This window comes from Pagrus pagrus (genome assembly GCF_965226575.1).
Source record: "Pagrus pagrus genome assembly, chromosome: 14".
Lineage (NCBI taxonomy): Eukaryota > Metazoa > Chordata > Actinopteri > Spariformes > Sparidae > Pagrus > Pagrus pagrus.
In genome coordinates this window covers 22,609,056-22,633,346 of record NC_140198.1, presented here as the reverse complement: position 1 = coordinate 22,633,346, position 24,291 = coordinate 22,609,056, and the positions used below count along the sequence as shown (strand labels likewise).

Here is a 24,291-nt window from a genome sequence, read left to right as displayed (position 1 = left end):
GATAGATTTACAGACAGAAATGGAAAGAAATCCCCCTCTGAGTACTACTGTATCTGATGAAGTCATTTCAGTCAAATTTCTGCTGCAGAGCCCCTGAAACCTAGAAACATTCATACACCTAGAAAACTTGTTTATTTAATCACTTCAAGACATTGGATCTCATGCAAGAACAGATTTCTTCTGCACGTACGAGTGATTTAGGAACTTGTAGCAATTATTCTGGACTTTTTCTCTTTAGTTAAAACAAACTTCACAAGTAGCACGAGTAACAACTCCAACTTTAGGCTATAATATTCTCTTGGATGATATTTCCATGACTGTCACATCCCTTTGACCTCATGTGTCACTTTGCTTTAGAGATATGTTTTTCAGTTTTTATCTTCATATCAATCCATTTCCTTTTCATTTATAACACAGCTACGCTTGGACTGGTTATTGGCAGCTGTACTATTGATCTACAGTGTCAATAAACCTCTAACATAAAAACATCCACTTACTGCTACAATAGATTTTTACAGTCTCAAATGCACCGTTGTCAACATGTACGTCTCATTATTCACTGTCGCTGCTGAGGCCAATATATATTCTGCTCCTTGTTCATAATGTGTCAATGTAAATCCTGCTAGCTGTACATAATATATATAGATATGTATACATGCATATCATGGACATAATCCACCAACACCATGTATGCATTTTATCCAGTACTCATCTTTGCACTACTTGTACTGTTTACAACACAAGAGCAATTTACTTGCATACAATCTTTTATGGCGTTGTCCATGGTGCCCCTAATACACTGCATACACAGCTACTTTCTTTCATATGCTATTGTACAGTTCAGTTCTGACCATTTACTATTCTTTATTATTTTTAACCATTCTTTACCTTATTTGTTTTTTATTTTTCATTCCTAGCTGTGTATCTATGTCTGTGTAGTACAGTGAGATGTACACATACTTGGCCAATAAAGCTGATTTGGATTCTGATTTGAATTGTTTTGTTACCTCCAATGCGACTTCTGACACTAAAAGTTTCTGTTTGCTGATTTACCAAAAGCAGAAAGACTTTTTAACACTCTGGTAACATTTTAGTGAATTAAACCTGACCACAAACAGGCAGCTCTATGAGGCTATATGGCCTTTACTTCCCGGATGTGTACATTCACGTGAACAAGTGGCATTTATGAAGGATTTAGGACATGTTTGTGCAGTTGGTGATTTGATTAATCATCAACCAAGATTTAGGATAAGAACATAAAAAACTAGCCATTTAGAAATCTTTAAATGGGCTAATCAAAATTGTTCGGTGGGAGGAATGTGTGCTTTTCACCCATTTCAGGTTGGGTGGTCCAAACTGCGGATAAAACTCATTACTAAAATCCACTCCAATAACTGTTCTCACCCATTGCAACACCCAGGCTCCAATTCATGTTTGAGAAAAGACACTTTGAACACTTTTTGGCCAAAACTTGAACACACATACACTAGAAAATGGCTGAGGAAAATAACTTATTGTAGAACACTAAGTGAAAATTAACTGTTATTACAACCTTTTGTCAGATCAGTATCAGACCTCACATCAACAAGCAGTCTTCTGCCATAACAACTGAGCTGGTGGCCGAGTGGAGGGTCGTGGGTGGACGTTTGTTGGGTGGCCTGATATACCCCCCGTCCCGCTGACACACACACAAAGGAGATACACTATTGCTTAGGTTGAGGCCTGTGAAGCCTGGCTGTTTCCTGGTAAATAAACTATGATGGAGGGCTGCGGGGCTGTTTGGAGCTCCAGTGTAGGCTGCTTAGAGGAGAGCAGTCAGCCCCACGGGGGTTAAATGTGAGAGTGTGTGTTGTATATAAGTGAGAGTTTCACAGAGAGAGGGTTCAAGGGTTCAGCTTCGAGGTGGCCTATGTGCTGTTTTTAGAACTAAAACTGAGGTCTATTTTTTTAAATAATAATCTAACTCCTACAATAAACTGTGGAAATCCATTAACATTACATGTGGTAATTGATAACTATCCTATCAAAAGGAGTCAAATGAAAGTCTGAGTATTTAAGGCTCTCTATTTAAGGCAATATCATCCATCCTCTTAGTTATGAGAAACATTCCGTCACCAGCTGGTCTCCATTTAAACGCCTACTGTGCTCCCTGCATCGCATGTCATCGAGGTGTGTGTGCATCGTTGTGTGTTTATGACAAGGGGCCTGGGGTCTGTTTTAACACACAGGGATATTACCTCCCTGGAAAAAAGAGGAAATTTCAAACAAACTTAAGCACAATGAAGGACGTGTTTCAGAGCACAAAGGTGAGGGTTTAATCAAATCAGCCGAGCAAGTTCACATGTAAGTAAAAACCTCCGCCAAAGCAGTTAATGTTATTAACCATACTACTTCCATAAAGAGCTGCTGCAGTGAGTGAGTCAGTACATGGTGAGACTGAACAGTGCATATCAAATAAATTCTGCTATTATTAAAAATGTAAAAGGAAGTCAGATCAGATGTTATTTGGAGCAAATCAAAGGATAAAAAGGAATCTCATATTGTTTTCACAGCTAAAAACTCAAAATGCTCTGAACAGTGAATTAATATTTGAAGGAGACACTGGCATATAATTAATTTTCAACATCCCATCATGACTTTCAAGCAAAAATATTAATCTAAAGGACTTGTTGGTTAATCTCCTGTACTAGATGGGAACTATAAATGTGGAGAATGTTCAACATTTCAAACTTCCACAAAGAAATGTCATGTATACAGTTTATCATTACCTATCCTTGCAGTGGAGAACACACGCTTTCTAGCACCATTTGCTGTAAAAATGTAACATTTTCCATCTCAACACATTTTTTTTGGGGGGGGGGGGGGGGGGGGGGGGGCAGGGCATTTGCAATATTCAACGTGTTTCCTACATAATCTTTGTTCACCGTGTAATGTTAGAAACACAGCTTTGGGGCCGCTAAGGCTCAGGAGGTAGAGCGGGTCATCCACTAATCCGAAGGTCGGTGGTTCGATCCCCCTGGCTGCACTTTGAAGTATTCTTGAGCAAGATACAGTACTGAACCCCAAATTGCTCGTGACGGCTGTTCCATCGGATTGTGAGTCCGTGTGAAGCAAGTCAGCACCTTGCGAAGCAGCCTCGGCCATCAGTGTATGAATGTGTGTGGTTGGTAGACTAGAAAAGCACTACATAAATAAAAGTCCATTTACCATTTACAGCTTGTCTGGTGAAACATTTAATTTAACTGCATGGAGAGATTTAAAGCTTTAAACTTAAAAACTGAAAGTGGGGCTGCATGATATCAGAGAAAAAGGACAATGAGATATATATGCGACATTTATTGCTATACGAAAAAATAAATACGAAGTTAATGTAAACATTGAGGGTTTACTGATCAAAACCTTTGTGACTCACCCTCACTTGATTACCCTCCTGGTTCCTGCCATACAAAAACGGGGGATTTATCTTGGCTTAAACTGCGTCTAACTTTACCAGATTGTAACACATCTGGTATAGACTTAATCTGCAGAATCTCTACTTTAAGATGAGACCATACCTGTCTATGGAGGTCAGCTTTTGAGCCATGACAATGCCCAATAAACAAGGTAAGTCTGTGTTTAGCCTTGCCACTTGTCTTAAACACCTTCATTATTTCATAATTGATATGAAAACTTGCTGTCTGGTACCTGGACTTGATGTGTTTTATGTTTCTAGTTTGTTTTGAATGACTGAAGTAGGAACTGGGTAATTAGCATGAGCACAAAAGGAAAAGAAGCACCTATCTCCCTAAAATAAAATAAAAAGTCACAGTAAATATACTTCACTGTTCAGCTGCAGGCAACTGACATCTGAAAAGGCTCAGAGCAGAGAGCAACACTGACTTCTTGTTTCCCTTGATGTACACCAGAATGCAAAATAAAAGGCAAGAAATTCCAATATCACCACTTTAAAGGTATTGAATGTCAAAATAATGGTTCACTTGCAGAGAGATGCCGTGATATAAGCAGAAAACCTTTTGTCTGTATGATGATTTTAAAAAGATTCAGTGTCTTGAAAAGCTCTCTGTCAAATGCGGAGACGCTTGTGGCATTTGAGGAGATCAGAACAGGTTGGCCAGATGGCTTTAATGTCACCACCAGCCTCTGAAAGCGGTGCAATGTGGAGATCTGGAGCAAAAACAAACATATAGGAGCTGGGAGCTCAGCGCAGGCCACCGTCAACACACTGCGTGGCATTGACTGCTACAAGCTAGATGGGAAACATATTGTAACCTAGATTCGCTCCTGCAAGGCCCCCCTCTCTCATTATGTGGCTTTTTGTAACAGGGGCTTTTGTGTTTGAATTTTAAACTCAAAGCAGAGAGGAGAGTAAGGAGTAATGGGAGATTGAATGTGTTTGTGATTGAGAAAAAAAAGGAGAAACACACAAGGCGTCCAAACAGAAGAAGAAAAGCATAAAGAAGATATTGTGTGTGAGTGTTCCTTACCGTCTTTGTTACTGGTGACAGGAATGTTGTGGACAGTTCGGAGTTTGAAACAGGAGCTGGTTAGGACCTGGAGCTCGACAGAACTTAGGACACATGCCTGGAGATCTGAAATACACAACAACCACACAGACACAAACTCTTACTTTTCTGCGGTACAGTGTGTACAATGTGGTTTTCAGAAGAAACAGAAACAGTCAATAGAGCAATTGTATTCAAAGCTGGTGTTACCTTTCTTCTGGAGTTTCTGGATGCTTTCCCTCCACTCTGACCTCTCGTAATCAGAGGAGAGGAGGAACTGGTAGCTCTGGATACAAACAGAGAAAGCACTGTTAAACACATCAAGGATATCACCTCTGCACTAAAATCATTATTGAAAGAGCTAAAAGAGAAGAAATTTAACAAGAGTAGTGCTGATTTTATACAGAAAATATATACAAAAAGCTGTGATGTAAAATTATCTCATGCTGTCAAAAGCTTTTAGTTTGAAAATCCAAATCTAACCCAACTCTGAATCTCTTGGACTCTTTAGACAGTTACATGTCTCCATCTAGTGTAAGACTTGAGCATTACAGCTAGGCAGATGCAGAAAGTGAAAGGGTAGGAAAAGCAGATCACCTTTCCATGTTTGTTGTGGATGCGGAAGGGGATGGTGGGGGAGTGCAGGAGCAGCCACGACTCCTGCTCGTTCATCTTCTTCCTCAGCCGCTCCACACGACTCTGACCCTTCGGTGCTTTCTAAACACACACACACACACAGAAAAAGCAGCCAGACATTCAGAATTTCATTTAGCGCTGAAACTGATACTAAATGTATCAATAGAGTGATAGAGAGAAACATGTTGATATTGATTTTGTGTCTATTTCATAATGACATCAAAAGTAGAACTACATTTTTTAAGACGACTAATTTCTGTCCTCAGTTCTAATCAGCATGGTACAGGATTCCTGAAATCTTTATCTATTCTCTTTTTTTCAGGGACAGACTGCAGATAAGCCCCTGAAATTGAGCGCCCTGCTCGATATATAATTCAAGGATCTCAGCTTCTTGTCGGTATTGAAGGAAAACAAATACACACACCCTCCCAGCCCTCACCAGGAAGCTGTGAGTCAGAGCCTACATTCAGTCAGTCCCACCTCTTACCGCTCTGGCCTCCTCCGACTCTTAATACCAGCCGTGGTCACTCGCTGTGCCCCGGGTGGGCGACTTCAACGTTACGAGAGGGGAATAACAGGAACTCTGAGCTCCTGACGCCTTCGGAGTGTCTCAGCCAGGGGCGCCGGGGTGTACAGACTTGTAATTGTTGGGGGCTTACAGCATCTTTTTTTTTTATATCTGGTACTAACTTGTGTCAGGTCTGATAGGAGTACACCAGAAAAGGCTGATGCGATGGTAGAAGGGAGAACCTGTTTTTGACTTTTAAATATGAAAAAGAAAAAGTTTTTGTTTTGAGTTTCCTCACAAGGCACATTGTGACCCTGTCTAAAACAAACTAAGGTGTAGGTTTCAGAGTTAAAAGGAAGGTACAGTGGTTTCTTTAAGGAGTCTTCCATGAAAGTCTGTGTCTGTGTGAAAGTTTAACTGAACCACTCAGTCCAAACTTCCTTCCTGAGTCCTTTGTGTTTGTTTCTTATAACAATAACAACTCAGCTAATGAGATTCATTTTATGAAACATCAGAGGGTCCTGCTCAGAGAGGAGAGGTCTGTGGGACTGATTTAGTCCTATTAGGCTTTTTTGTTTTTTCCCCTTTCCTTCAGTGTTTTAATATCAGTTCTTGTGCAAGTAAAACATCTTGAAAGTTAAAAAGGTCAAAGTGCACCAACAGAAGCTCCTCTCTCACACAGAAAACACTGCTCCTGAAACACCTTGTCAATAGTCTCGCCTCTAACTCTGTGACTTTGTGACATCACACTACATCACCATGTCATACATGTGCATAATTGTCTGATAGTTTGGCATGTAAGAATAAATTTAGCGCAGCTGCTCTGTTGCTATATGAGGCATATGTGAGCTGACCAATCAGAGCAGACTGGATATTCAGGAGAGGGGGCGTTAAAGAGACAGGAGCTAGAATGGAGCGTTTCAGATGGATGGGGAATACAGTACTGCAGCACTTGACAGTATGAGAAAACTTCAAGGCAGGATTACCTTCTCTTTCTGTATCTCACTCTTTAAGACTGAGATCTTGATCTTCATCTCCTCAATCTCGTGCTCGGGCAGGACTTGGATGCTGGGGCAAGAGTCGGACTCGTCCAGGGTCTGGAAAGTCAAGTCTGCCAGAGGGATGTACCACTTGCACTCATATTGCTGATGGCGACTGCAGACGGATATAGAGGGAAAGGATGCAGAAATTTAGGGATATAGAAGGAGGATATGAAACACAATTAGGCAATCATACAAAACATCCTCCTCCTTTTGTAAAGTCACCAAGTCAGCTGAGCGCACAGAAAGCTGCACAGATCTACATAACAGAGGAAGTGAAAAATTATGTCATAACATCAGCAAATAATGGAAAAATTCTCAAACAAATTCAGTCTGTCTAGATGACTGATTTCGAGAAAAATACAAAAGAGGATTTAACATAGCTGTCTTAATTTAAGGAAGCTTTGAAATGCCATAATTAATATGTCTTGTTTAATTTTGACCTGAGTAAGACCTTGAATTTGTCACTGTGGTGTAAATACATCATTACCATGGATACACATCATAACAACTAAAATGTTTAACATTCACACTTGTATAAAAAGAAAACATGAAATACCTGTCAGCCTTAAAAATGACACTAATTGGCTTATTGAAGGTCAGACTCACAGATGTAATACTTTTCTATTCAGCACGCTAGTTTGACCTCAGGACTAACTGATCTAAACACATCAAAATAAGGAATCATTCAGCCTATTCATAGTCACAAATCCATACCGATGGAAATGATGCTCGCTCAGCACAGTGCTACTTTCATCACTGCTGAGAAGATTGATGCGCGTTGACACTAATGAGACTCATTAGTATTCTTGGGCGGTCCATAGTTAACTCATTACCAGTGCGACACCTTCATCAGAGAGAAATGTGAGCAGCTGGATAATGAGAATCCATACTAGAAACCACATTCTCATACTTAATGTAACGTCAAAAATCTTAATTAAAGAACATGAAAAAGTTTTGTTTAAAATAGATTCAAAATAGATTTCTGATGGACATTTTTAGAGGGGAAAAGGTGTATTGTTTGGATCGTACCAGTTAGAGGAACACAGATGTCAAACTACACAAAAGAGTGGTCTGAATTTCAACTCTGACTGCACGTCTTTGTTCAGACACAGCAAAAGCAACACCAAATTCACTCGGTGTGTGTGCTTACTTTGGACTTCCATTCAAAGCTTTTTCACAGCATCACAGGACAGATGGGCTATTCATTTCTTTATCATCCAAGTGCATTTATCTCACAGCCCTCGAAGCCATTCCCCAGCTTCTGATCTCTCTGCCCCCCCTTCTCCATTATCAAACCCTTTGTGTCTCAATGCTCTTCAGTCTTTTGGGAAATCTCTTTGTTTTACAGATCATCCTATCATTTTCTCTGTAGTGCACTCCTAGCACTGCTTACAGCTGATCTTATTACACTTGCAGATATTACACACCCATAAATAAAAGGGTGGAGCTCAGTAAGATACATTACTGAGCAGAATACAAAAACATAATTATATCCAATCTCCTAGCCCTTCAGTTACAATAGCAACGGTGGAAAATAAATAAAGATAATGACTCAGGAAGAGGAACACGTGTAAATATGACTAATTCCAACATGATGGAGGTGAGATAATCAAAGCGCACAACGGGATTAAGGATCCTCAGTGACTTAACCCAAGGTGATTGAGTTTCTGGATGGCTGCTCAGCTCTAACTGTGTATGTAGGTGGCAAGCTAAGATAACACTCCAGACCATAATAGACTGATTTACAGGTCTGGTAGTTATGGCAACGCTGTGTGTTCCTCCAAGTGAGAGGTGGCTGCAAATGACACAGACAAACAGTGAATGTCAACCAAAATTAGATCCAATCAGGCTAACAGCGGCCGCCGTGCTGACGAAGCGAGCGACAGGCAATCCTCTAAGTGTGACACTTAATCTATGGACATGTGTCAGAGCCTTTCAGATGTGGCATCACACACACGTAAGCTCAAACAGATTGCTTCCTGACACACACAAACCTCTGCTTGTGCTGAATAACACCCTGACTCTCACTGTGAGACACTGTGTGTGTCTGCTCCTCTCCTCCACTTTTTAAAACTCCAGAGGCAAAATGCCTGCTGGTCTTTCTCTTTGTTAGTGAGGCTTCAATAAGCTCTCCTGCTTTGCAGAGGCGGGAACAGACAGGGCGACAGGATCTTTTGCAAAGTGCCGTTGTCATCCTTTCTGTTTCACTGTCGGGGGTTTACGTGCTGATGTGGAAGGAAAAATGAATGATGTACAGATAGAAGCAAAGAGAGGATAATCCAACAATAGTAGATATTTAAAGCTGCACATTCAAATGGCTCTGTGGTAAATACACTATTTTGATACTCTGGATGGAGAATAAAAGGTAAAGTGGACTCACCCCACAGCCGTCTTCTTCATCTTGGCACAGAGCAGCAGGTCGGTGAAGAGGAAGACGTGCCGAACCTTCCTGGAGCTTTCCGACACCTCCACCAGAAAGCCATCCTTCACCAGCTGACGGGCCTGAGAGAAAATAACACAATGCTCATAAAGTCGAACTGTCTTAGGTCGAGTTCAATGTGGGTAAGAATCGGGGCCTGGTTTTGACATGGAAGACCGATGTGTGGAATGTGATCTGCTGCATTGATTTGTTTAATACAATATGAGTCCGACAATGTTAAAGGAGTGTACTGCAACATTGGTAGAGTACTCTTAAGACACACACAGTGGGTTTTGGTGAGAAAAACACTGAATGAAAACATAACTTTGGTTTTTGAAAAGTACTTCTATTTGTATGAATTGTGTCTTAAAAATAAGCCTGAAAGGTTTTATACGGATTCCTAAAATGTACAACACTAAATACAACACATCAAAATATGTCATACTACAGGAGAGGAAAATAAATGACAGGACGTTAGATATGAGGTGATTTGAACAGACCTCAGTCAAATGATTCATAAAGAGCATAAACACTCTCTGTCTTCCTACATACAGATTATCTCTTCTCATCCAGGAACACTCTCTCCTTGCACCAAATGACACAGCACCGAACTTCAAACTGAATTATTTATACATCACACCTTTGTTTTTGCTGTAACAAGCCAAATAGGAAAAACTGAAGAGTACTCGGAAAGTTTGTAGGCTCTATCTATTCATGTGTAGGTAATTAAAAGGTAATTTCTAAGTTTTAAAGCAACATTATGTAGAAATTGACATTTTGTCGATTTCTTTCGCCTTCTACGGTTTCTGAGTGCAACACCCCTGTCATAAATACAAATCCCAGGTTTGGAACAATTTGTCAGACGCAATGTAGGTGCTAACTACAAACAAAACTCATTACATCATAATAATGTTGTGTTGAAAATTTGTATCTTGAAGTAAACATGTATGTAACACTGTGATCCTACCCTCTCACTGAAGTTACACAGTGCATAAACAAGCAATAAGAGGGCGGAGTGGCTGAGACAGAGACACCATTCACCCTGTTACAAGACACTGTACCAACAACATGATTTTGAAACTGTTACTTTAAGCAAAAAAAGCTACATAATGTTTCTTTAATGTCAATAAAAATGGTATTTGTTTATAAATAATCACACACACCTCTCCCTTGGGTGTAGTGACAGCAGTCCTGCGAGGGTCGATCTCCTCGTTGATGGAGGAGAGGAAGTTCTGAGATATCCGCAGAGCATCCTGCAGGAGGGGGAAGTCTGGGTGGTCCTTGGGAGTGTGTTTCAGCAAGTCCTACAACACGAGCACAAACACACATGGTTACAAACAGTCATTGTTGTAATAATACATAAATCTTTATATACTGTGAAACACGGAAATAATTGTTGCCATGTGAAATGAATGAATTTCACCTTTAAACATAAAATCATTTAAGCATGGGCAGAAGTGCTTATTACATTTTGTCTTCTTATTTAAAATATAATTGCACTGCAGATACACAGCTTTCTTATTAAATACTTAATCCTAATACATTATCTCTTAAAATCTAATTTCCTTATTTTCATTGACGCTGCTCTCATCAGTGCAGCAGAGTGATGATCAGGACAGCTGACAACAGAGGCTTCAGTAGCCGCCTGTCTTCCAAAATCAACACCACCAATTTTCACTGCCTCTTATTTTGCATGGATGACAGGAACATGACCTTTGAATAAACAAGCACACCAGCCTTGGATGCACTAGGCATCTTGTTGTTTTGACAGCTTTATGTAAACGTATTCATGCAGCACACTCCTGGAACATAACTACACACGTCCAGGCACCTCGGCTTGCGCGATTGACAGTTTCCACTTGATTATTACTCATCCAAAGAGGTACGCTTATTTAGGCTGGGAGGACACTGTGATAAACAACAAAAAAAGGGCTCTGGCTTTTCAGCACTTGGACTACTATGAGGAGTAGCTAACCAAGAATTAGGCTTTACTCTCAAGGGTGGAACAAGCCCGACAAAAGTTTATTTGCAAAGGAGTCATAAGCCATAAAGAATGGGAATTACTGATTTAATCTACACAATGTGTTGTATTTCAGAAGAATATAGTATGTTTTTTAAATGCAAATCTTATTAGTGGAGTAAAGAGTATGACATTTTATTTGAAATGATGTGGACTAATAGTATAAAGTAGCAGTAGTAGCTGAAATTTCAAAGTAGATTTCTATCACTAGTTTTATATGTCCACTTGATGAGATATCTGTCTCAAATATCTGTCTTCAAACAGACATCAGTGTCTCCTGAACAAGTGTCCTGTTTTTGCTGACAATTTGGGCGAAATGATTCTTTAAATTTGTACAAACTGCAAGATGTGTACTCACATGAAGGACCAGGGTGCTTCTGGTAACACGATCAATCGGCTTGTAAAGTAGAGCTGTGGGGGAGAGAAGAGGAGAGCTCTGAGTAAGCGTCGCTTACACACAAGTCTATAAACACAGTCACACGCATATATCCACACACAGGAGGTCACAGTTCCACTGATCGAACAAGGACAAACACTCCCACTCAGATCACACTGAGTTAAACACGGCACTTATAATCAAACTGATGATATGATACTTGGATTGACGACATCCACACTGCTTGATTGCCTATTGGCAATATATGCAGCTGACCCTGACCTTTGACCTCCCTGTGACGGAGAGAGAGTGAAACAACAGTTTTAATGTGGGGGTAAACAGAAGATCATATAATTGTTATTTAGTGTGTGGTTCTCCAGACTGAAGCTGTGAAAATGCAGCAGTTTGTTACTGCACAATGACTGAAAGGACACACACGCGCACGCACACACACACACACACACACACACACACACACGTAGGCAGGCTGCTTAACATGCAGTCCATCTCCGGGGTTGATACTGCAGCCTCCTATTGGCTCTGAAACAGTTTGCTTCCACTGCATATTCAGGCTGCTACTAGGTAAACTGCAGCCTTAAAGAGAGTCTCTTGGATGCAAACATAAATGGCACAAATGAATGCATGTCTATGTGAAAATCATGTATATAAAAAGACAGACACGTGCACAGTCGTGCCCAATCTTGTCTCTGAATCACACTTTGAAGCCTGCACCACCACACTTGGCTGGTTTCCTCGTGGGACGGCTTAGCTACTGAGGTGGTGTGAACAGCAGCCGGCCTGACATACATGACAGCTCTAGGTGAGAAACTCCCACAGATGGGACAGAGAGAAAGACAGAAATAAAATAGGGAAAAAAATCATACAGGGGAGATGGGCGGCAGGAAAGATGGCAGATGTGAGAACCCCTAGGGAGTGACGAATGAGAAGCAAACACACATAGATTTATAAAAAGAGATGAGGAGGAGGAGGAAATCTGAGGGAGAGGACTTTTATTCCAGCTTTCTGGCAATGTAATGAAATGCCAAAAAACGTCTCAAGGTCTCACAATAATAATGCCACCAGCGTCACAAAGTATATATAAAAAAAATCATAATAATGTTGCTCTGTACATGTGCTCGGAAAGTAAAAGCATAAGGGTACGCAATTAAAACAAACCCATTCCACAAGGGCATAGAAATCTGGAAACCAGCTGACAATGTTCCACTCAGTGATCAAGCTAATGTTCATTTATTACAGTGAAAGACTTACAGCACCTGACTTTTAAACTGAGGGGAAGAAAAGCTAGCCAAGTGAAACAGAGAGAAGTGATGTGCTTTTTGTATGCAGGGCAGGTCGTCACAGAGAGGCAGTGCTCTGCTCCCACAGAGAGGTAGAAACACTGCTACACTTCCCCTCCAATGTCACACTTATCTGTTTAAACCACTGGACACTGCTCCCTTCAACAGTACAATCAGACATGTTATCGCTCTCTTTGTCTCTCCCTCTCTACTCTCAATTTAACTGCTCATCCTCCTTTCTTCTCTCCTCTTCTTTCAATCTAAAGAAATGAAAGAGCGAGCAGAAACCTACAGGGAACATGCTCAGATCTACTGATAAGGCTTGTCATATTAAACTTTACACAGTCTATACTCTCTCATATGCAGCTCAAATATACACACACATACACACATATAAGCAGCTACTGTATAAGACCAAAGAGAATCTTCTAGAGGGCCTTGCTGATGCTCTTTGAAGTTTCTCCACCCTCTGGTCATTAACACCGCCGCCTCCCTCAATGGTCCTGGTTCAATGAACCAATACTTCTGCAGAACCTCCCCGAGGATCAACTAGAGGACCTGCACTGACTGCAAGGGTTGTGAACACTGTAATTATGTGTATGTGCAGGTTTGTATTCACCTCAAGTACAGGTACTTCATAAAGTTAAGGTGACTTCAGGTTACCTTGGTTACAATTCATGTACCAGATGATAGTACAAAAAATTTAATTTACCACAACTACTCCTAGTTTTGAGTATGTTAGCTGGTTGTGTGATTCAGTGTATCAGCTGTATTGATTATTTATGTCCTACTTTGTGCTGCATGTCTGAAGTAATACCACACTACTGTTCTATTTGGAAAAAAGAGTCATGCTAGCTGCTGCCTGTACTTTAAAATTAATGCTAACATCATCATGCTAAATGTTAACATGCTAATGTTAAGCAGGTGTAATAATGACCATGTTTATCAGTTTAGTGAGTTAGCATGCTAACATTTGATAAATTAGCAATAAACAAAGTACAGCTAAGGATGATGGAATCTCATCAGGTTGGCAGGTGTTTGGTCAGAAACTAAAGAAGGGCCCGAGAAATATAAATATCATATTGTTATGTAATATGAGTCTATATATACAGTACTCTTAACTTTTGGATATCCATATATCGTGATATGGCAAGAGCATTGTCCTATACAGGTTTTAATGGCTGCATTACAGTAAAGTAATGTCATATTCCTAATTTACCAGACTGTACTACCTGTTCTAATACTTGTCCTTTCTCACTTAGCCATTAAATCGACATTACCTATCATTATTTATAAAAATCTCATTGTCCCTTTTTTTTTCTCAATGTATCAATTGTTATCCCTTCAATATTGTTGCATCATTGATATTAAGGCATTTTGTCAAAAATATTGTGATATTTGATTCCTGGCATTTATGAAGTTCTCTTGAGGAGATTTCAAAACATCAAGAGATATATCGTGCAGTGTTTCCCAACAGATGGAATTTACTTAGGTGGGCCGCCCAGGTATATAAATTTGTCAACTCATTGTAGTATTTTCTTCTTCTTCTTCTTTTTTTTTTTTATTCAGTCAGAAAGAAGGATGCCATCACAATTGATTAGTGTCTTATCTGTCCTTGATCTAACCCTTCCGTCTACTGATAAATGCACATGCTCTGTAGAGAAACACAGAGACAGAGACAGAGAGAGGGAGATGTTCTGTTCTGATTGTGATGTAACCTCTTTAATTTAATGTGAGTCTACTTATGCCGTTGTTTTGAACAAGGTGGTGTTCCACCTGGTTGCCATTATGTCATTCTGTACCACGCTGGTTCTGATAGTTCCGATAGGTTACATAAATACCCACAAGCTTCCTCCACACGCAGCTCACCTGCTGTTGTGAAAATGGAATCGGAGTGAAAAGATTTTTTTGGCGACTTTTTTAAACATACTACTGATGAAGAGAGTAAACAGAGTAGACACATACTGGAAGAGAAACAGAAAGGCGAGGCAAGCAGGTGTGTGTGCACGAAGGATTGCAATTAAAGCAACAAAAACTAAACTTTTAAAACGATATTTCAATCTGGACGAGGACACGTAACCTCGAGAACACCTTTTACACTTCAATATGCTAGCAGGGCTCATCTTTAACTGTTTTGAACCTACTGAGAAAGCTCAGTGATCAGAAACCCTCCTTTATCTTCCTCTTTTTTCCTTTTCTCCACTTTTTCTTCAACACATAACATTATAATAAGCTCTATGTTCCAAGGAAATTCCTATCCTTAATACAATTGAAGATAGGACAGGGATTAAAGCCAGGATGCTAATCTACTCTGCAGTACTAATGCAGGATAAATGTGTGCTGATTTTAGTAGCTACATGCTTTTGGCATTACCCATCTGGACTCTGGACAGAGAAGCAAAGTTCAAAGTCTAGTCAAGAATCAAGACGAGGGAGGATGAGAAGACACAGAAAGAAAGAGGATCAGACAGGAGAGGCAGATTATTGGAAGTCGATGACCTGTCACAGCGAGGTGCCTCTGATTGGTCCTGTTCTCAAGGTCGCCTTGACATCTTGGCTGCTGGGCAAAGAGTTCATCTTTGCTAACGAGGGGATGCACCATGTGGGCGAAGTCTTTGAACAGGCGCAACACACAAACTGCACCGGTCTACAGCTAGGACACAGTGACTGCCAGCTTTCAGCCCTCAGTGTTTGGCAAGACGTTCAGCTATCAATGCCAGGCAGGAGCCGTGACGAGGGCGTGGAGGACAGAACGAGAGCGAAAATATAAAGAAGACAGAATGACAGATAGGGAGAGGGCATATGAGGATTAGGGAAGAATGAGAAAGCCGTAGCAGTGCGGAGCAAGAGTCCCCATTTACATGTAAAACAGGATGTCAGATGCTTGTTTGATTTAGTACTTGTGTGGCTATTTGCATCCATTCATAGGAAGTACTTGGCAGATGATACACAGGGCTTCACTATACTTAGACAAGTCTGACAAATTGACTCATTCCAATGAAGAAAAATACATAAAAGCACATGTCAGTTCATTTGGCAGGCGGCCAGGTAAATCATATGGAACAGTACAGACTAGAGGGAAGAAAGGCAGGTAGGATGAAAGCTTGATAAAAGAAACATAGAGGGATATTAAAGAGGAAGTGGTACTTTGAGAGTTGAGCTCGAGAAATCCCTCGACAACCTCGCCAGGTAATTAAGGAACTGCAATACCAAACTGTAATCAAAGCAGCTGCCCAGGGTGCTGCTGACACACTGTTTTGTTGAGGGATTATGAAACTTCATGCCACTTAACTACCACAGTAACCTATGGTACTATCGAGTATAGTCATAATAGTAAAGATGAGAAACAAATGTGGTTATAACAGCCTGCATGTTTGGGTTCATCCTCATTTACAATGCATAAATTAACATTCACTTCACAGGTACACGCTGCTGAAAAGTGACATACACATGAACTCACCCACCCTCTCTGAGCCAGACAAAGCCACGCTCATCATGTTTGCTTATCACTGCATAATTGGACAGCCCACAACATTATATTCTGTGCCCTGCAGCAAAAGGGTTACCCCCTGGTTGAGTCGAACCAAATACCAAAAACAGCTTAAGTTTGCAAGACATCAGCAGAGTAAAGGCTCTCAATACACATACACTCTCACACAGATCAGATTTATTCCGATCCGCTGGTGATAAGTATTCTCTATGAGAAGCAGTCTGGGGCCAGCGGTCCTTAAACAGCAAATGTGCCTTGTGTTTTAACACACACACGCACAAAAAGCTGCTGTCCTCCTGTATTTCCTATATGTTAAAAGATTAGAACAACAGCAGTGTCAGTCCGAGTGAGCGGCATATTCCAGGGGACCATCACACAGCAAGCAACCAGACAAGAGCTTCAAAAGAAACTAATTTTATCGCCTCACTGCGTGGGCTACAGCACCATAAATGTAAAGAAAAAGACAAATCCAGTTTGAAATCATCAGCAGACAGATACTAGAATGTGCTTAATGAGCTCCAAAATAGATATGCCGGTATTCCAAATCAATCCGACATCTTATTGATAACTATCCCAACTTCACAGTGAACACGGTATGCCACCAATCTACCGTAGAATAAACATCGCTGACATCCAGGGAAAAAAGAAAAGCATCACTCCACACTGTCTAATTCAAACGGCGGCGGCTCGTATCATGCAGTCGTTACCGTATGTGCAGTTACAACACAGTCTGAGGACCAGCAGCACCTCCATATCCCTCATCTCCACTCCTCACTCTGTTCTCCTGCTCACTGCCTCCTTTCTCAGGCAGAGACAGACACAGGCAGAGGGAGAGAGAGAGGGGAAGAGAGAGAGAGAGCAAGAGTGTGTGTGTGTGATTGAGCTCACACATGCACCAGTTTGCCTCCCAAAGCCCGCCACTGCATACACAAGTAGAGGGGAGTCTTAAAGCAGCAAGCCAGCCCAGACATGCATACTCACAAACAGACACACAAAGACAAGGACACACACACACACACACACACACACACACACACACACACACACACACACACACACACACACACACACACACACACACACACACACACACACACACACACACAAAGACAAAAACTCACCCTCCATTGAGACAGTTGTGGTACAGTCTTTGGAGTCTTTAGGTCCTTTCACTTTGAGGTTCTGAAAGACATAGGGGAGGGGAATAATCAATTTTATTAATTATACACACACTACCACACTCTCACACACACACACTCTCACACACACACACTCTCACACACACACACACACACACACACACACACACACACACACACACACACACACACACACACACACACACACACACAGAGCTCTCTATTTGCTTGGTGGAGGCTGATTGCATTAATGAAGAAGTATAGGGTCACTGCAGCAGACTGAAACAAGTAAATGAGGCTGCATCGTGCAACCTTCACAATTTTACCTCACAGTAAGTTCAGTAAAAACCCATAAAAGTTACAGTGCTGTACTCTTCTTTGCATAGTGTTACAACAAGGCGTTGATAATGACCACAATGACAGAGGAGATCATGTAAGTTTTCATGCTGGCAGTCTGTGAAACTTCTACAATGCTGGTGTCACGTGAGCTGACAGCACAGAACAGGAAATGGAGGGTTTAATACTTAGGTGACCATGCTCTAACGTTGAAATGCTATGTAGACACAGGTTTTTAAGGTGGTCAGGTATTCTGAGATGAGATCCCAATGAGATTTCCATTACTTTAATCAGTCTCTTGCCTCTAGCTAGCATGGAAACTAGATCCATATGGCTGCGATGTGATTATAAACAGGAATCGAAGCATCAAAATGTTTGATTTTCTATACATGATCTATTTTTTCTACTACTTGCTCCTATAAAAGCATATTGGTAATGACCCATAATTCAAATAAAAAGATGAATTTACTTTCATTATCTTTGCTCACGCTCAGCCATCCTCACTAAATTAAAGTCGCCTAGTTTCAGGGGATCCTGATGTAGAGAATTGGGTTTTATTTTCCAATTATTGACTTTTCTGGATCGCAACATAATCTTTCAAGAGAAAATCACTATGCATCAAAGAATTTATAGTATACCCTACCCTTATAAACAAAGACAAGAGAAAGAGTAGGTTGGCATTGTCAGGGTTATCAGGAGTCACTTCCGCCACAGATGGTTTGTTAATTAACACCTTCAAAGCAATCAGAAGGATTGTAAGAACCCCAGGACACCCCTTCTCCACATCAGCTCTACATGCAAGATGTATCTGCTTTGCTGCAACTACAGTAAACGTACAGTAATCCGAAACCTGCTTATTTGTCAAGACACTAATAAGTCTAAATGTGTTAGGCATATCATATTTTAACATCAATATATCTCTTAATTGTGTTTTAAATAAGTGTTCCTCAAAATAAGACCACATCTCCGATAAACACAGTCTTCCTGTTGAAAAGAGGATGTTTCAGCTCGCCATGCCTCCCCTCTGTGCTGTCTCCGTGCGTCTGTTTTCTCTTTCGCTTTACTGAAGAGAATACATTTTCCTGATCGTTTTAAGACTCTTGAAAGACCAAACAATGGATTGGTTCATTGCTCACCAGTAATTCGCTTACTATTATGGCAGTAAACCTTAATCTAGAAGCTGATTTTTTATCTCTTTAAGCTTTGCTGGTGCAGGTGTGTTTATGGTAATAATGACAGTCTTAAAAATGATTTAAGGATGTTAAAATGCAAACTTTTGATTATGTGACAAAATACCACCAAGTTCTCATATTACAAAAAGACACAAAAGTCCAGAATCTGATGAATGCTGCATATTTTTCTGTTCAGACATTTCACTATAACCTTGAGTTATCTTTGGAGGATGAACTTACCTCAGATATCTTCTGGAACTGGCTGTTTGCCTGGCTGCATTTCTCCGCCGTCTCCAGCGCCACCTTGTAGTTGTCCACGAAGGCCTTGTACACTCCCAACTGGCTTGCCTGGCACATGTGACAAGAGAAAAAGAGACATTAAGGTACAAGGGAACACAGCTTGTGTTTTAAGGACACTGTGGAACCAATGAACAACTGGTTTACTGTCTCATAAATTCACTATTACAGCACAAGTCTGTCATGGCAGTGAACCAAAATACAGTGGACAGAATACAACTTGCATCCACCTTCAAATATCACTTTCAAACTTCTGCATGTCCCCCAGTAAATTAAAATTCCTATACAGCTCTGGCAGATGATTTCATTTCTATTCCCATTAGAATTTCGCCTGAGGTGAAGGGTTGAAAAGAGCGCTGCAGTCTTCCTTTTGCTCTATCAGCATACATGAAATTATCCCACACACACACACGGTTAGTCACACACATATAGTGAATGCACACAGGCTAATCATATTCCCATAATGCCACTCCAGTGGTGGCTTTGTGCAGTCCCCAAGATTATAACAGATTCACTTTCTCTTTCTCTTTCCTCGCCCCTTTCATTAACAGCCCCTCTCTGCTGCACTGTATGTGCATTGTAACACAAGCTGCAGACCAGCAGTGCATGAATATGCATCCTGCTACAGCAATGCCTGAATGAGTAGGCTGAAGAGCTGACTGCACCCTATTAAAGCAATGAGATTGGATTCAGCTGAATAGAGTGAATGAGTTAGACTTGTTACTTTTGTCCTTAAGCCCCCACTTCTCCTGTTTTCATTTCCTCTACTTCCACTTCCACTCAGAGTGTGAAGTTGGGCTCAAGAGGAAATCATCCGGTCCTATATGGCACAGATTCATGGGAACAGATTATAAAGGAAAAAAACAAATAAATAGCCAATCACAATCGTGACCCAACATTTAACCAGAGTTTGACATGATGGCGGCCAAACAAGTGTCACTGCCTGAATATCATCCTAACATATTTGAAGACTTTGAAGAATCAAAACTTTGAATGGAAGCGAGAAACCACCATGTGTGATGACTGAATTTCCAAAGATAGAGATTTTTGCCTTGGCTGCTGTACAAACCAAGCACAGTGACGCGATCGTGGTGTTTCATCGGTTCATCGTGTTGCTTGGACACGCTGTGACCCGCATGAAACATCTCCAGCTCTGTCCATCGCTGTGATGCTGTGAGCAGCACTCTGCACATAGAGCCTAAATTTCTAAGAAACAGATCACAGGCCAAATTGTAAGGTGGGAAACAACAGCTTGTGTTTTGAGAGTGGGGGTGGGAAGAAGAAGATAACAAGTGAAAGAAAAAAGGAAGGAGGTAACAGACAGAGAGAGGGGAGAGTACTCAAATCTGTAGAAATAGACACTTTCTCACCGATAAAAATGCCTATACATATTTTAAATCCTCGCTGACATGGTGCATAGTAGGGGTGCAATGACTAGTCGACGGCAAAATTAGTCAATGACTAATTTAGTAGTCGACTAGTGGTTAGTGACATCATCGTGTGCGTAATTCCACAGCATGCAATGCCACGCTAAACAATGTTTCACCGTAGCCAATTGAACTAGCTCAGAGTGAGACATCTCACTTTTCCCAACTCGTTGATGCACTGACAGCACATGCACACTTGTGACAGGGAACAGGAGCAACATGGACGCAGCTAAAGCGACGCCAACGCAAAATAAAAGGTCAAAAGTTTGGGAACATTTCATCCAGGACACAACAAAGAAAACGGTCACATGCAAAATTTGTAAGATGAAACTTGCGCACCATGGGGCCACCTCAGCAATGCATGAGCATTTGAAGAGGAAACACATTTTAGAAGACTCAGACACACCTCGGTAAGATAGTTAGCTCCCATGCTAGTAGCTAGCCTATTACTGTATGTGCAGACAGAGTTGTCTTGGCGTTATCTTATTGCTGCTGCCACTTAAATATAATAAATAAGAGCCGTTGTTTTTTGTGCAATTCATAATCTGACTAGTCGACTATCAAAATAGTCGTTAGATGCAGCCCTAGTGCATAGCAGAAAGCTGCGGTCAAAACCATGTTTGAAGACCAGAAGATGCCTTGCTCTGTTTGAGCACTAGACATATGGTTATGATTAGTAAAGCAAAGACAAACACAGCAATAAAACTTTTAGACTTCTTACAAAACTTAATGTAGCTGTCTCATAGACTGGTTTTGCTGACACTGGGATTTCCAACGATCCAAAAGAACCATTTAAGCCTCAGGACAGCCTGCTTCCAACATTACCAACATTAATCAGACAATACTATTACATACATTACAATCATATCTGATTAGAAACATAGAAGACTTATCCAACTGTGAATGAAGCAAACCACTCAACACTATGAAAAGTGCACAGTTTGAATAAAAATTGAAAACCATCTATTATATCAGTCATTAATCGTTTCTGTATTTTTCCAGTTACACAAAATAAATCTCAAGTATTCTGGCATTAGGGTGATTAATAATTAATATTTAACAATAAGCAGTATCTGTATTCTACAAATTCTACAACTAACCGACTTGCAGCAGAAATCCCAGTGGGCTATACAAGCAATTGCACAGTCAAATACTCTACGTGCCACACTCTGTCGTCTACAGTGGGCCACACTTCCTCTTGTTACTGAAATACATTGTTCCCCTTCATCTTTAACACTTCGGTCAGACACACATGTCACGTAACTAATGACTGCAGAGTACAATCAAAGGGGGATTCCATCACACCACTTACTCTCAAACAGTGCGACAACTAGCATAACATACAATTATACAGTGATGAGACTAAAAAATGTCGGCACCGACTCTCATGAGAATCTATCCAATGGTTGTTGAGATATTTCAGTCTGGTCCAAAGAGGTGGACTGAGCAACTAGCACGGCTACAAATGTTATCATGGGGGAACAGTAATCCGCTTAACACAATAACATAATACATGGATTAAAGATACAGTTAGTGTCTTCAAAAATGCATTTAAGATTTGTTTTTATTAGCCCAAAAGCTCCTCAGAACCATGACCGTAGCCAGATTAAACCCCTTCCCACTCAATGCCTCCTGGGACTTTGATAATTTGGTCGGTCAAATTCAATCTTGGCAGTGACGCACAGCAGCTGAGCCCCCTTTCTTGTCTGAAAAAGGTGAGAAAAGTTGGAACTATGTTTTGCTTTTATTCCCTCCCTGCCTTTTTTCTATGACTCTGTCCCTCTGTGTTGCTCCCGTGGCATCCTTGCTGCTGACATGGAGCAGGAGGGAGTAGACCGGCTAATTACACTGCCATCTGCACTCTCACACTGCCACTCTGACTAAATGTTTAGTTGCCACATGACATGCTCATGTACGCAGATATACGCAGCACAGATGGGAGCTGATGACTACACTAATAGGTGTCACTTGGTGGTGCAACGCCTGGGGTCCACAGAGAGGAGGGAGGACGACAGGAAGTAGTTGAGCTACTAAAAGAATTACATCTCTGCATGAGAGCTCCGTTCATTTCCTCTGCTGCTTAACAAAAGCATTTCCAATCAATCTTCCTGAGTTGCTAACACATTTCCCCCTCTGAATTTTAGATAAAATCTTATATCAAATAAATGTCCTACTAAATAAATCATTTGGTGAATTGTTGCACACAAAGTTAACCCAAGGGCTTTCAGGAGAAGTTTCAAAAGTCCTTAACTCTTGTGAAAAACTAGTAGACTGTAAATTGGGTATGACTTGAAATGTTAATATAATTACAGTAACAGAATAATTATTTTTAAAAATAGTATTAATTTTGAGGAAAACTAGATGCCAAACTTGTGAAATGTAGTTTGTTTTGTGTTTGGCACTATGGCTGGTCTGTATTATGTTGAGGTGTTAGCTAATTACAGGTAGCTAAATTAAGCGGAGAGTCTGTGGTAGCTAGTAGGCTGATTACACATTCAGTTGTTTTTGCTAACAAGTAGCTAGCTAGCTAAGCTTGCTAAAAAAGACTAACATGAGAAACAGGGCTAAAGGGAAGTCGGTTACATCAGTTTCTTGCTCTAGACTTTCCCAACTTTTCAGACTTTTGGTTGAACAATCTTCAAGCAGTTAAATCTGTCTTCTAACACAGTTCTATGTACTTAAAATAAGTTAAAAAGATATTTATATGGTCATACATATCCAAATTATAGTGGGTTACTGCCTATAATAACCCTAGTTTTGTTGGTGTCGAAATGTACCTGAAACCTTTTAGTGATGTTGAAAACCAAAAATGAAAGATGTCAACATGACAGAGAGCTCAGTTTCATATCAGAATAACTCAGACATCTTCTTCAGGTTCCTCATAATGATGGCATGAAGCTTTCAAGCAGAGATATTTATAGGTCTGTCAAACCAAAAAGCAGGTCAGAATTAGTAACTGAGTAACGTCTTGCATTTAAGTGTGGCTTTACATTTGAAAACTGTTAGTTGACACTAAGATCAGCCGTACAGTCTACTGTATGCTGTTCCTCATTTTTAAATTTGAAAAAATCTAAGAACTGATTCATTGCACTTGACATGAGCCCTCTATTTTAAACACTTCCGGTCCTAAATCAGAGCTGCCAGCTCACTAAAACAAACACTGAATCACAGGCTAGATACAGTAGAAAGAGCCAGAGACATGTTAAAACTTCATACAGTTACTTCTCTTTATCAGAGACTAAAATAGATGCCAACGTCTTGTTTCTAAGGAGTTTATTTGTCTGAGCTGGCATGACACTCTAGTCAAAACAACAGTATGCTCATGACTTGGCAAAATGTCACAGGATCTCTCATAATGGGACATCTGATTAACTCACAGCTCATTAGTGAGATTAAATTTCATCTCCTAAGATCCAAAAACATGGCGTGAGCTGAATATTCAATCATTGCTACCATATCACTTAATTACATTTATCCGTTTATTGTCATAAAGTTTAAGGGGAGACGTTTAAAACGGTTGATACAAATCTATGCAGCTGTTTCAAAGCTTGACAATACTAGAGTCTGACACTATAGCTGTAAGATATAGCTGAAGTTTCATACTGTGAAGAAATATCAAATCCATGACA

At 40.5% G+C, this 24,291-nt stretch overlaps 1 protein-coding gene across 3 annotated transcripts in view; it reads right to left on the bottom strand.

The window, feature by feature from the left end:
• Positions 1 to 24,291, bottom strand: part of abr (ABR activator of RhoGEF and GTPase) — a 136,185-nt gene that overhangs the window by 48,810 nt on the left and 63,084 nt on the right. For 2 of the 3 annotated variants that reach the window (XM_084374108.1, XM_084374109.1), the window contains exons 5-13: positions 19,179 to 19,286; positions 17,413 to 17,473; positions 11,487 to 11,539; positions 10,272 to 10,412; positions 9,070 to 9,191; positions 6,633 to 6,801; positions 5,100 to 5,219; positions 4,713 to 4,788; positions 4,485 to 4,589 (exon numbers count right to left, since the gene is read on the bottom strand). In XM_084374108.1, coding sequence (XP_084230234.1) covers positions 4,485 to 4,589; positions 4,713 to 4,788; positions 5,100 to 5,219; positions 6,633 to 6,801; positions 9,070 to 9,191; positions 10,272 to 10,412; positions 11,487 to 11,539; positions 17,413 to 17,473; positions 19,179 to 19,286 — 955 coding nt within the window. Of the gene's footprint in view, positions 1 to 4,484; positions 4,590 to 4,712; positions 4,789 to 5,099; positions 5,220 to 6,632; positions 6,802 to 9,069; positions 9,192 to 10,271; positions 10,413 to 11,486; positions 11,540 to 16,998; positions 17,066 to 17,412; positions 17,474 to 19,178; positions 19,287 to 24,291 lie in introns of those variants that run through there. The other variant, XM_084374110.1, reaches the window with a different exon arrangement.